This window comes from Pollachius pollachius, assembly GCF_949987615.1.
Source record: "Pollachius pollachius genome assembly, chromosome: 20".
Classification (NCBI taxonomy): Eukaryota; Metazoa; Chordata; class Actinopteri; order Gadiformes; family Gadidae; genus Pollachius; species Pollachius pollachius.
Window position 1 is genome coordinate 15313944 of NC_136953.1, and position 14671 is coordinate 15328614.

A 14671-nucleotide genomic window follows, 5' to 3' on the forward strand; every position below is an offset into this window, starting at 1 on the left:
TTACTTTTTTTGAATAGTTAAAAGTCAAAGAAAAAAAGAAAAAACATTTTTATTGTGAAGTCTTTGTGGATTCCCTTGTATACTAAAACAGGTTGCACCGAAGTTAACCAGGGTGATTTCACAGACACTTAATCACCGTCTGTGTCAGTCTGTGGGTCATAAATCCACACAAGGGTCCGACCAAAGCCAAAGCATTACCGGGATACTGCTCAAGAGCAAGGACCTGTGGAGGATTAATATTCCCCATAAAAGACCCTTGGCGTTCGCACCCGAGTTCACCACAGACTCCAACAATGTTTGGATTAGCGGAGAGAAACCTCAGCACACACAGCGGGACACAACAACCCCAGAGATGTTTTCATCTCAGCTTTAATTTAGGAACATGAAGCTTTTTGCAGATTGGACGCACAACAGGGGAGGCAAGAGATGGAATTTCTGTTCCTAATTAACTTTTCTCTCGTTTCAGATCCGCCTTCTGTATCATACAAAGCTTTGTAATGAATAAGACGCTCCTATGATTCGATGAAAGGGGAATGAAACAGCGATTGCCCCGTATACATAACGTTCATAACACAACAATGCAACGTGCTTCATGACATTAGCATCACGTTCCCAATGCCACAGCATCTCCAGCTAAAGTGAACATGAAAAATTCAGACAGTAGCAGTAAGGAATGACCAGAGGCCTGTCAGGCAGTCTCACGCTGATAAGAAAGAGATGCACATCGCAGAAGCAGAGGGAGAGAGGGAGAGAGAGAGGGGTAAGGAGATAGAGGGAGAGGTAGAGCGAGAGGGGTAGGGAGAGAGAGAGGTGTAGGAAGATAGAGGGAGAGAGAGGGAGAGGTTCAAAGACTATTGCAGGGCTTACATAACATGCCATGCTGGGCTTTCCTGGGGCAGTGTCCATGGCGATGATGCGAGCAGAAAGAGAGGGGGTGGGGTGGTGGGGAGAGAAAGGCAGGGAGGGGGGGGGGGGGGGGGGGGGGAGACAGGGAGGGGGGGGGGTGTAGGGGAGGATGCTCTTGAAGTGCAGCCTCGGTGCAAGTTGGCAACAAGGCAAAACAAAGCTAACAAACAAGCATCCACACACTCCCCCCACCCCCCGGTTTCCATGGGAACTTACGAAGCACTCGGCGGCGTCGTCCATGAAGCCAAGCTGGAAGCGCTGCTCGTCCTTAAAGGTCTCGGCCAGGGCCAGGCGCAGGTTGTCCGAGGGCAGCGCCCGCTCCCGGCTGTGCTGGAACTGGGAGAAGATGAGCTACGCCCGCAGAATAGGAGAAGAGGAAGAGGAAGGAGGAAAATCTTTAAAGAGCCAGGGCACGCAAAACAGTTTGAGTTTTATTGAATATGTGAATTTCGCTTTAGTATTTGAATAATGACCCAAGGAGTTAGACGGGAGTCACATTGTTTTAAAACGGCGTGAAGCACAACAATTACGGGTGTGGCAGTGGCGGCTGTACTTTTCCGCTCTGATCTTCACTGTTCGTGACCCAAGCCTTTTTTTTGGGACGTGAAAAGTTTAAAACATGATTTTGCACAGCCGTGAGCTTTGGGCTTCATGTACAATATTCTCAGTATTAGCAGAAGCTTTTGAAATTAAACAAGGGTAAACGTGTGTGTGTGTGTCTTTGTTTGTTATGGGTCTGTCTGTGTGTGCCTGTGTCCGTCTGTCTGTGTCTTTGCGTACTCCTGTGTCTTTGTGTTTGTCTGTGTGTCTGCCTCTCTGTCTCTCTCTGTATCTGTCTGTGATAAATTATGCAGACGTCTCCGCCTCACCTTCAACGCGCAGAAGATGCAAGATTCCCCGAGACAGTAGTGTCCGGGCAGCTGTCGCAGGCTGCGTCTGAAGATGTCCAGCTGCCACAATACCTGAGCCGGAGGGACGCACACTTCAGTCGATAAGGTTGGTTTTTCTCCTCTACAAGTTTTTTATTTATCTTCTAGAATAAATGCCCTAACCCTAACCCTAACCCTAAAATAAATTAACTAGCTTATATAGTATCTTTAAGCGACATGCCTAAAAGAGAAAAGTAGGGTGAAATGAACAGAGCAAGCATGATTCATTGCCAATTAATAAATAGTTTGAATATGATATATTATACATTTAAAATACTTTTTCAGTTGAAATGTGCTAGAGTGGAAAGATAACTCTATATATACCATATATAGATGCATACATCTTGTTTTACTTTCCCCCTATTATAATGAGTTATTTGGGACACACTTCATTGTAAAAACTAACTGTTCAACTCTTCCCCTCTCATCTTTATTCTGGGACCAACTGCAAATCCACATAATATGTTTAGTTTGGTCGTGGGGCTTTCCAGAGTAACCACAGCCTGCGGGGTCGGTGTCATCACTTGACCACTCGGCCGTCGTTTCCACGGCGACAGCTGACCCCCTCCATGTGACTCACACTTCCCCTGGTGTGACCTCACCCCGGGTTTACCGCCGCAGCCGACGGACCACAGCGGCCTTGGTGAGCGTCATGCCCACTAGACCAACGAAGAAGAATAAGCCAGGAGGACCGGTGACTAGGCATGACACAGGGTTTGTGACGGGGGGCAGGGATAGGGATAAGTCAGGGGTGGGTGGCTCTGGTGTTCAAACACAAGGACGCGTTCTCTCTCTCTCTCTCTCTCTCTCTCTCTAGATTGTTGACATAAGGGCAAGACTAACGAGAGCAAACTGGATTTTCTTGCACGACTGTATAATGCACCGACTCTGGGTTGAAACTCTGGAGGGGGTTGGGTGTGGGGGAGGGGAGGGATTGTTGTGGATTGTAATTATCGGCTTCAGATCCAATACACTCTTCTCTCTTCTGATCACGACCAATCCTCTGTGCTGGGTTCAAAGGGTGTAGTTAAGGCCTCGCATGCCAGATTGTGAAGTGTTACCAAATGGTAACACTTCAGAATAAAAGGGTACGTTAATAAATGTATTTGTTAACATAAGTTGGTAAGCTTTAATTTATATCATGAGTATAGGGGTTAGGTGTAGTCGGTTATACCTAACCCTATTCAATTATGTATACATAAATACCTTAGGTTAACATGAACACCATTCATAAATGATCAGTAGACCATTAGTAACCAGTTAGTCAGTTCGTTAATGCTTATGACTCCATTAACTAACGTTAATTAATAGTAAATGAATGCACCCTTATTGTAAAGTGTTAACGTATAATTATAAGTATTTATATTTATTATATGTATTTATATAAGTACAATAACTATTTTGTGTAATCATTGTGGATTGTATTGTTTGTGTAATCATTGTGGATTGTCCATGTTCTGTACATTGTCAAAGCGACGAGGTCGTACCAGCCAACCGTTAACCCTCTGTAGGGCCCACTGTAGACCCGGGTAGTGTCCCTACCTGGACAGCGCTGTTCAGGAAGCAGCTGTTCTGGCCCGGCTCGTTCAGCAGGCCCTTGGTGGGAGCCAGGGACAGCATGCTGCCCGGCTGGTACGAATTGGCGAGTTTGCCCCCGGGCTTCCTGAAGAACTTCACCCATGCCATTGGATAGAAAGGTCCGCTTTTTTAACAAAAAAATATTCCAAGGATAAAAGAAAAGTCCGCACTGCCGGGAATTTGGCGGTCCGTCCGCTGAGGGGGATGCCTCGGCACCCCTCTCCCTTCCTCCACCCTCCTGGGTTCCTGGTAGGAAGGGAAAGTCCTCGCCCAGCGGTCGGGGCTAGGTTACCCCACTGTCTGCAGCGACGTGCGGTGTGCACATGGACCTCTAGTCCCCCATCTTCACAGAGCAAGGGGGGGCTCCCGTCCGCGTAAAATGGTATAATCTTCTCCGAGTAAAATTAGATGAAATAAATCCAAAAACAAAAAAAAACAAAAATCCCCCCCATCCCCCCACCCACCCACCCCCACCCCGTGGCCCTAAAAAGGAAAGACTTTGATCTATGAATAGATCCCTGTTGCAGTGCGTCTACTCTCTTGTTCTACTGCTGGGGCGCATGGCTTTAAGATCTGCTGGGGAGGGACGGTGACTCCCAGGCGGGGAGGGGGTGGGGCCACGAGGCCTCTGCGATGGACTCCATCAGTCTGATATCGTTTCTACAGAGCAGGTCCTTCCAGGAGCATCGGATTGGGTAAAGCATCCAGGCTCTGCAAAGGAGAGAGAAGGAAGAGTTTGAATGTGGGGTGGGAATCACGGCGATACATGGCCAACGATACAGACAATATCGAGATGCAGTGATTCTGCTATAGTCAATATATTGTTAGACAATTTTCTAACGATAAATCACAATATATGCCTAACTATGAACACAAAATGACTGTGAAAAGGTAAATTGCTGGATGTCGATCTTTATTCCTGGTCCAAACCAGGAATAAAGATCCTGGTTTGGGATCTTTCAAAGTTTCTACTCGTCTTTGGCTGCTTAACTTCCGTTCAAGTTTCCCTCATTCATGTGTCAACGCCACCTAGAGGAGCATCGATATTTGGCGCCAGAGTATCGATACTGGTATCGCACACGAAGAAGGGCGAAGATAAATATCAGTATAGATATTTTGTCCAACCCCTAGTTTGAATAAGCTGTATCAAAGTCAACCAATGGGAGAGAGTTTTCCATGACGACGTCAAAGGGAGTCGTTTTGTTAGATGTATGGCAGGTTTGCTGTTATCAGGTGATAGGGTTAGTACTTTAATGCCAGTTGTAGGTTAGATTGAACAGAGATAGCGTTCGGTTACACATTAACCCCGTCACTCACTCTGCACAGAATGTATGTCAATAAACTTTTGTTTATATCCCAGAGCACATGATTACATGTTTTGGATTTAGTATAAATCCCACAAGAAAGCAATTACCCATAAGGTTTGTAGGATCTGGTATGGTATGACAACAAATGCATATTTATTTATATCTCAAGCAGCACAGTAAAATAAAATTATATTGTTATTAAAGCTAGGGTGGGTAATTTTGGAGAAAACAGCCGTTGAGATTCAGTTGTGTTCTCTCTGGTCCCTCCCTGCCACGCTCTACCTGCTGTAGCTCCTCCCCCCAAACGTCAGTTATGCGCGTTCATGTGAATTCAGTTACATTGATAGGAAGACGAAACGCCATGTCAGATTCTCCTGCGCTTGCATGGTGTGGATGAAGTAGGGGATGTGAGGATCTCATAACTCCCAAAACAAGTCAAGCACAACAGTGATTGGACAATAAAGAAAAACATTATCGGAATTTAAAATATATATATATATTTGTTATATATTAAAATGACACAGAAAGCCGGATTACACACAAGGAAACCGTCACTTTAAAGCGATCGCGAAACTTAGCAAGTCTGCTGCTAGCTTGCAACAACGTTACAACAATACATGGAATATCATATGCTACACTTCCCTCGCTGTGTTTATCTTGGCAGTTGTGTCAAAGTAGCTTTTACACAAACGTGACTCCGACATTATCCACAGTTGCATTGAGGCCTAGGCGACGTGTGAGCACAATCTGTTATTCCGACAGGTTAGTGTGACCATAACTAACACATAAAACGGACCGGAAAAGAACCATGGGCCGATGCAAGACATCCTACGGAACCGTATTGAAACTGTTACATTACAATGTAACTGTTACATTACAGAACCGTAATGTAACAGTTATCGTGGCTCTGATTAGTAAAAAACCATACCAGCCGACACTTTACATATTCTTTACAATATACCATGGAGAGATATCACTATTCCTTACCTGTCTATAAGAAATGTAGCCATCTCAGCGTCCGATTTTACATTTCTCAGGTCACGTAACTCTCTCCATCGCTCATAAGCCACCCCAATGTTTACTCTGGTTTTATTTCGAGCTCTCTCCGCCTCCCTTTTAGTAGCTGTCCTTTCAACAAGTGTCTTTCCTCTTTTTTTCGCTGTCTTAGCGGTGTTAGTTGTTGGTATCCGGGGAATGGGAAATTTAGGGGCCGTTGATGAAGACATTGCTATTCATTTGTTGTCGCCGTAGTAGTGCAAAACTGTCAGCCTGCTAGGCTCGTGAACGCTCACGCAGGGACGCACCAACGTCGTTGCCAAGGTGAACGGACAGTCCCACAGCCAATAAGAACGGAGAATCAGAGCCTCGCTCTGATTGGTCAAAGTGTACATGAGCGGTCGCAATTTTTGGGGGCGGCACACAGAGGCAGGGGAGAGCAAAGTAATGGGCAGATATTCTCAGAGCACTTCACCTACATATAGCTGACTGGCTATTATGACAGTTTTGCCAAATATTACAGTAATAATATTACCCACCCTAGCTTTAATCAGAAAAAGTAATTTACAAGACAACAATGACAATGACAACAGTGTCACTCATGCCAGAATGTATTCAATTCAATTAAATAATTCGGAGCCAAATAAATTAAATCAGGGATAAACAGATAAAACCAGACTCCAAACCCTGTTATGTTTATACCAAAAGGATATGACTCATAAAGTTGTGACACAATAAAGAGTGTGCGTGTTTGCATGACTATTCCAAAAAGGAGAAGCGGTCTGAAGTCTCGACAAACGACTTCTGGCGAGGTTAGGATGAGCCAACTCTAGGAAAAGCATTTGCATAAACAAAGGACCTTCCCTTCCATGGCCGTCCCTGGAAACAGAGAGTTTCACCCAAAACCAGCCGGGCAGCATACCGCAGACGCCACCGACACATTCCTAAGACGTTGTTTTTGGTGTTCCTGAAGGTGCAGCAGCCAGTCACAAACCTAGCCCGGTGACATTTGGAAACAGCATGTGTTTGTGTAATCATTTCTCTCTCGAGTGTACAACACAGTGTTACACTTTGCGACTGGACGCCATGGCAATAGCATTCCGGGGCGATCGGTCAGGCTCAATGTTGCTTAAGGGCTGCTGTCTTTGGGATTAGCACCAGCGGCTGGACGGACAGGTAGAATAATGCAGAGTCATTGCTTTTTCAACCCATCATTGGGAATGACAGCTTCACGGGCACGTCACCATTATTAACTTCAATAACAGCTGATCTATCGCGTTGTAACAAAGTTATTCGACAAAGCGAAAAATGCTTCCGTTTATACATGTCATTAACTATTTAAAATACTACTTTAACTCTCCTTCAACAACACTAAATAGGCCATTGGATTATGCATTGCTATTGGTAAACTCATGGCACATAATTATGGCTCCCATTGCACTCCTGACCATCCCCGGAAGGAGGGATCCCCCACTCTGCTTTCCACCTCAAGATTTCTTCCTTGCCGATTGGGAACTTTCTTCTTGCCCTCTGTGGGGCTAGGGTGAGGAGGGTGTCATAAATATATGTTAAGCCTGTTAAGCCCTTTGAGATTGTACCTGTGATTAAGTGCTATACAAATTCAATGTAATTGAAATAAACATAAACAGTGTACAATTACACTTAATCAAGCATATATCAACAACCTAATTTGATCCGACCGTATTTGGTCTACCTTCCGTCAAATCGGAAGCCGTTCTCCTCAACAGACAAAAACAGAGGGACACATCCATTGTGTTTGGATTTTTCTGTGTTGAGCTCACGCTTACAACCGCAGTGATAAACATAGCTCTCCCATCCCAATTATACATCCTAGTGCATTTTACTTTCTCTATTCTCTACCAAATGATGGAAAATGTCCAATATCGGACAGCGCTGTTTAAAACCATTTTAAATGTAGTTTTTAAATTGTTAAATTATTAATTGTAGCGCATAACAGTAGGGGAAAAGCTTTTGTGAATCAAAGAACCTCTAACTCCAAGTTAACAGACCTCTGCCAAGCCACACTAGCTACCTCAAAGGTGCATTCAGCCTGTGTAACCTGACCTAGGTCAGTTGACTGGCCGCTAAAATGTGACACTTTTAGTGACACCTCATGTGCATAATGAAATATATAGCCATCAACCTGATGCCTTGTCATGGCTCTGCCCACATTGACACAAAACAACACATGGGACAAAACGATTTGGTCCCTTGTGTAGTAATGGCGCCATGTCTTGTGTTGCTGCGACTGCTCTGAAATTCTATTCAGAACTTGGCACCATGCAACAATGAGCGCCATTAGCTTGCTGCTAGCGGAAGAGCAATCATGGTTATACGCCCATATATGGGCGCTTACAAGAAATATGATGAAAGAGGGGCGGCTAGGGTGGTGTTAAAATCCCAGCTCAAAGGCCCTTGGTTCAATCCTCATGTACTCACCCCGCCTGCTACCTAATGAGCAGATAGGGTGTATCTCAATCCACTGCAAATCCTTTGAGATTAAAGTGTCCTTATCATCACTTTTATAAGTGGGGTTACACAGTGCTGAAGAATCAGTTCAATACCACTTTAACATTATCTCCATGGTAATGATACAAAAAAGGTAACGTGCTTCGCTTTCATTCTGGAGAGTTTATTATATTCCTGCACTATTCACCATTAAAACCACATAAGAAGAAATGACAAAAATTATAAGAATACAAATGGGAACTACAGTTGCAGAAGTTCCCTGAAACAAACTAACTAAATGAACAACACAAGTCAGCACATTGCCAGACACCTCTTTAGCGTGTGATCCTGGGCCATGTTTACCAAAGAGACCCACTTCACTGTCGTCTCCTCAAGTGGAAAACACTAAGGCAAGCAGCTCAGATTAATCAGCCCCACAGCCTCAGCAGTTTCGACGGGTCCGTATGGCATCACAGACGTGGACGTCTCCCTCTCAAAGCCACAGGGAGCCCGCAATGCTCTAATTGATCCATCAGTGATCCCGTGATGGATAGCCATATTAAGAAGCGTTTAATAATCCCCTTTGATACGGGACGGGCCACACCTCTCTGATGGATCGATCTGTCATAAACAGGAACAGTACTGGCTCCGTATGCGCGTGATGAATACATATGAAGACATTATGCACCACGCCTCAAAAAGGACATTAGGGAAATGGAAAAATCGTACACGAAAGAGATAACAATTCAAATTGTTGTCATATCTTAACCACAAATGACCAATGACAAGTCTAGTGAGCATCAAAACATGCTGATGATTTCATATCGGTTTAATGGAGATAGATTGCCTGTGTATTGCATAAGCACCAAAAAATCAATTTCCAAATGCTTGAAAATAGTAACTAAACTCAGGGAAGATGAGGAAAACAATTGTGACGGGCTACTGAAATGCTAATGCTACACTGACACTACGCTTTGAGCTTGGTTTTGACAGCTTTTGACACATGATTTGAATTGGATTTTGAATTACAGTGTGTAATCTATTTAGTTACAGGAAGAAAATCTACATTTGTGGCATGGCACATATGTGGTTTCTGTAGGATAAACTGGTAAACAAAAAGGAGTTTGCTAGTTCAGTCAACAGTGATACTCCCAGTATAATGAGCTTAATTTACGTGGTAAAGTCTATTACATTACATGGACACATTAACTTAGACTGTACGACATAAGGTTTGAGCATTACATATTTCAACTGCCATAAACGAACCCTAAAACTATAATTTTCTGCTCTTTGATCTTTATGCTTTAAAATGCAGCAGTGAATCATATTTTGTTTCAGAAAAACGGTTCTGCTTCCTTATGATGCTACCACAGCGCTGTCAAAGATGCCAAATACTTTTATGCTGTCGGTGGCTTAATTCACCATGATAAAAATAAAACACATACCCATTAGTTCTAACGTTGATGCGAGATCTAATCTCCTGTAGCAAACCACCAAACTTGCCCATTGGGGTGACAGGGCTTACAGTAGCCTCTCCAGAAGTGCTTTCAAGGCAGATCAATACATCATCCCATTGAGAGCTCACACGCTGCCCACCTGCATGGCAGCCAAGAGGGCTTCCCCCCTGAAACCACTCCACCCCGGCCCGCTGTTGAGATGTCCTCTCCACACTACAGGCTACAACAGCATCAATAGATATGTTCTTATAATAGTCAATAATAGTCATATCTTAAAATACGATTGGGTATCCAAAAATGATCTGTGAAAAGCAAATAATATTGTATTGTAAGTCCTTGCACTTATTTTTTTTTACTTTGCATCATATAGCCTCTTATCCTAGCCATCTTTGTTGTATACAGGGAAGGGGTTAACCTAGTGATTTTTGGCGCTTGGCACTTGGTTCTATGAACATCCTTACTGTGCCGACAGCGATATATTGTTGTTTCGCTTCTGACAAATGTACTTACTAATTAATGTACTAAGTCGCTTTGGATAAAAGCATCTGCTAAATGCCCTAAATGTAAATGTTATAGCAGATGGAAGAAAAGTCTTGAGTCAAAGGGGGGAGTGAGAAAAATAGCGAGCCCAACATCGACCTGCTAAAGATACACTAATTCAATTAGCGGCCCACGTATAGTGCGGCCATCTTTTATTTTTAAGCACAACCGATGCAAACTCGCACGCTGATCAGCGATGCACGCTGATCGATCCAGGTAAAAGGAGCAGATAATGAAGACGGCGTTTGGGTTGGCTAAAAATAGAAACACAACAGCTATGAGGCAACACCGGCCGGGAGAGTCAGGGTGGTGGTCCCACACACACACACACACACAGACAGACACACTCACACACACACACACACACTTTAGGACCCGGGTCATTTACAAATGTTTACGGTCCATTATCTTGGGTCGCTATTTAGGCTGATTATTACACTACTAAGTTAGAAAACCAGAGAGAGGGGGTGGCCAAGGCCGGGCTGTTCTAAGGTTCAACGGGGTGGAAAAGAACCCCCCACACACACACACACACCCACCTCCGCCCCACCCATCTTCAAATCAAAACACGTCTGCATTGTGTAATTGCTTAGACTATAAATGACCGCTGAAGAGGTGGCCAGAGACACTCCATATCAGTGTGTTTTGGTTGCCCATGGATGTTTACCCATGACACACGTACGATACAGAAATAGAACAAGAGCCTATCAACCGACAACCATGTCTTTGCTTTGTGATCAGCGTGAAATAAAGGTCTTAGAAAGAAGGACAACCCTATAGGGTAAACATTCACTAGTGTCTGGGGGGGGTGACCTTGCCACAAACCCCTAAACGACAGCAAACCTTGTTACACTCCCTACAGACCTACACACAGGGCTTCAGACCCCTGGGGAAAAACAATGCAGCGACCACCGTTTCCTGAGAGGGCTTCCTGCTCCAAGGGCCGCATGTGTGTGTGTGCGTCCACAGCACACCACTTTCCACACACACACACACACACACACACATACTTTTGAAACTTACCAGGACACCCACTCCGCACTGAGTCACCGCCACGCTTCCGCGCGACTCAGCCAACGGGAGGGGAAAGATGAGAGAGCACACATGTTCTTGGACCGGCGAGCGAAAACGAATTTAACTGAAACATAACAAACCACTAGTTGGCTCTTCAAACTGTTTTCTAGATGTCTCCGGACTCGGCGTGCCAGTAAATGTCGCCATGACACTGTCGTGCTGCTTCCCCCAATCCCCAGGATTCATTGAGTACTAAAAATGCAGTTTATTTCACGCCAAGAAAGGGACTCATTATAAATGTCAGAAATCACAGCAAGGAGTCATTCTGACTGTCCCTGAGAGAGGAGCGTTCTTAATAAGTACTTCTGACTGAACAAACACTTTTATATTGTCTCAGTGACGGTTGCCTACTCTCAACGGCTGCTCTAATCTTACAATCTAAAACATAAACAACACAATTCCTGCCTCTCTGATCCCAGAGTAAACCGTTACCACTCAAAACCAGTTTTACTGCATTTCTCCATATTTACCATGGTTGAAAACATTGTGACTTAATGTCCAGCAGCTCTTAAGATAAAAGGACAAGCAGGAGGCTGCATTCTTCTCCTTACACTAGGGTTCATGTCGCCATTCCATCACTAAAGTGCTGATTTGTGACAAGTGTGTCAAAAAGGCTATTATTGAATGCTGCGGCCTGCTCCACACATTCTCGTCACATTCTAGCCAACGGTTGAATGTACCATACCGTAAACCTGTCAGCAAGGCACTAGGTTAGGTTTTATGTACATGGCTGGAAATGGCCACGTTTAGCTGTAACAAAAATGTTGCGTTTTGCTTATTAGGTAAAAATATGTTTTGATTGTAAAAAAGACAGTTTCGCTCTAGTTAAGTTCTGCGTTATGGTTCTGTGTTGTCAGGGAGCAGCTCTTCATCTTAGGGCAGGATGCAATAAAATAGCAAAAATGTAAATCATATGTAAAACAACTTAAAGGGCAGCAGACATTACATCACGGCACACAGCAGACATTAGCAGACAGCAGCACAGCAACAACCAGAAGTGGTGACAGCAAGTCCACAGCGAGCCCCTTAACCACACACAACTTCTCAAACACCAAAGATGTTCACATCATCTCCCACTCCCATAGATGTGCCAGCAATGGTAATACGGTCTTTTTCAGGTGTTTTGTAATCATAATTTTGCATTCATGAGTAACCATGCACCTCATCACCATACTGAGCTAGCCTGCGCGTCAGCATTCACCAAACCCAGGAGTCTGATCCAGCCCACAGCAACAGTTAAGCATCCCACCTCCGCCTAGCAGACTCACAGCCGGCTGGAACGATCCCCTGCTGTAGATATATCAACCCTTATGCTGCACATTAAATCGTTGAAATGACAACACGGGGCCGAGGCTGGTGTGTGTGTGTGTGTGTGTGTGTGTGTGTGTGTGTGTGTGTGTGTGTGTGTGTGTGTGTGTGTGTGTGTGTGTGTGTGTGTGTGTGTGTTTGTGGGCCTACCTGGCTTCCGTCTCACCTGAGTCTCAGGTGAGCTTTTCCGCTGCGCGCGACGCGGATCCACACGTCGACGGAAGAAAAATCACTCCGGAAAAAGTTCAAAGTAAAAGCTTAAACTATTCACGCGGAAACACTCACCCCGTGATCAGTACCCGCGATGAACACCCTCCGCTGTGGACCCACTCAGGCGGCGATGGAGGAGCGGGCGGGTGGGTTTCGGTGCGGGATCCCTCTAGCCATAGGTGGACGTCAAACAACAACAAGCGTCAAGTTTCGCGTCTGGGACAACTTCAAAATAAGAGTCTCCACGCGTCTCCCAAACGACATGCTCCAAACATCCCGGCGGCGAAAACAACAACAATAGTAGTAGTCCTCTTCCACCGGCTCGGTTCGCTCCCAGAGGCGGACGTTAGAGCCTGGTTCTCGGCGGCAGTGAGCTGTGAGCCGCGGCTGACTCTCCGGCACCTGAAACACTGGATCAGTGATCAGCGCTCAGAGCGGCGAGGTCAAACTCCGCCTCCCCGGAGCGCCGTGCGCCCCGCGCGGTCCCGCCTCCTGCGCGCCACGCACGCACATACACACACACACATACACGCATACGCAGGCACGCACGTATACACAAAACACGTACGCACGCACACACATACGAACGCTACTTTACTTTCTATCTCGCCGTATGAATAGTTGGTGGTGTTTGAGTCGGCTGTCATTCGCCTCTTAGAAGTACGAGTTCTGTAAAACGTTTTGCTTTGTTAGTGATTATTGCATGAAACTAAGGAAAAATAAGAATTTAATCACCGTCGTATATGGATGTGTGTGATGAGTGTAGCAAAGACGATTCAGATCATGGAGAACAGATAAGAAGTGATGTGATGCAAGATATACTCGTTATCCAAACGCCATCTGTCTGATCCGATTACATAAAGAACGAGATCAGCCTTAATTAAAATTACTTATTTTGCGTTCATAATTAGGGTGGACGGGATAACTTGTTGTACGGTTCTAATTTAATGATATTTTAAATGTCATATAATGATTTATATTTTAATGTGGAATGAACGTTCGAAGTTTTAATTCACTCCACGAAACCTTTGGTTTTATTTTTCACAGCTTTAATTAAACGCCTCTGTTGTACATCTTCAACAGTGTTAACAGGTTGTAAATATGTTTGCATGATTTCTTTTCGATAGGACTGCAGCTGGAGGCTTTCCGACGGTTTAAGTGTTTGTCTAGTGAACATACCTAGCCATCTCATCATTTAAACTGACTGCACCAGGCTTTCTTCCAAACAAAGACATCTCTCAACACATGTCTGAAGTTGTTAGAAAATAGTACTTGTAGCAGGAGCGTAGGAATGAGTTTAACATTGGGGGGGACACATATCGGAAACCTGACAGATCCGTTAATGGTTTGAACAGAAATATGTCATAAATTAACTACACTGAAAAATTCACAAATATATTTTATTCTACTAAAAAGATACATTTGTAAATGTAAAGGAAAACACATTTTGAATGGCAGCAATGAACTGATAAATATCAAATCAATTCTTTAATTGCACGCTCAATCATCCAGTTTTTTAGAATAAGAAGCGGTGACAAGACGCTGTGTTGCGCTTTCAAAATAAAATAAAATATTTTTCTCCCCCGGTATAATTTTTAGGTGGGACAAATGCGCCTGTCTCCAATATTGGAGGGGACACGTCCCCTCCGTCCCCCCCGGTTCCTACGCCCTTGACTTGGAGTATATTATCCCATAGCTATCTTTATTGTACACAGGGAATGAGTTAACCTAACAATTGTAAGTGCTTGGCACTTGGTTCTATGAACATCCTTACTGTACCGACAGTGATATATTGTTGTTTCTCTTTCTTCTGACAAATGTACTTATTGTAAGTCACTCTTGATAAAAGCATCTGCTAAAGGCCCTGCATGTAAATGTAAATGTTAAGAACAACCAG

General features: G+C 44.4%; 1 protein-coding gene across 1 annotated transcript in view; it reads right to left on the minus strand.

Moving 5' to 3' along the window:
• usp53a (ubiquitin specific peptidase 53a) overlaps positions 1-3826 on the minus strand; it is a 31078-nt gene extending 27252 nt beyond the window's left edge. The window contains 3 exon segments of the mRNA XM_079757950.1: positions 1123-1257; positions 1776-1868; positions 3378-3826. Of these exon segments, the coding sequence (XP_079614076.1) occupies positions 1123-1257; positions 1776-1868; positions 3378-3521 (372 nt within the window). The 5' untranslated portion in view covers positions 3522-3826.
• Between the last annotated feature and the right edge of the window lie 10845 nt (positions 3827-14671).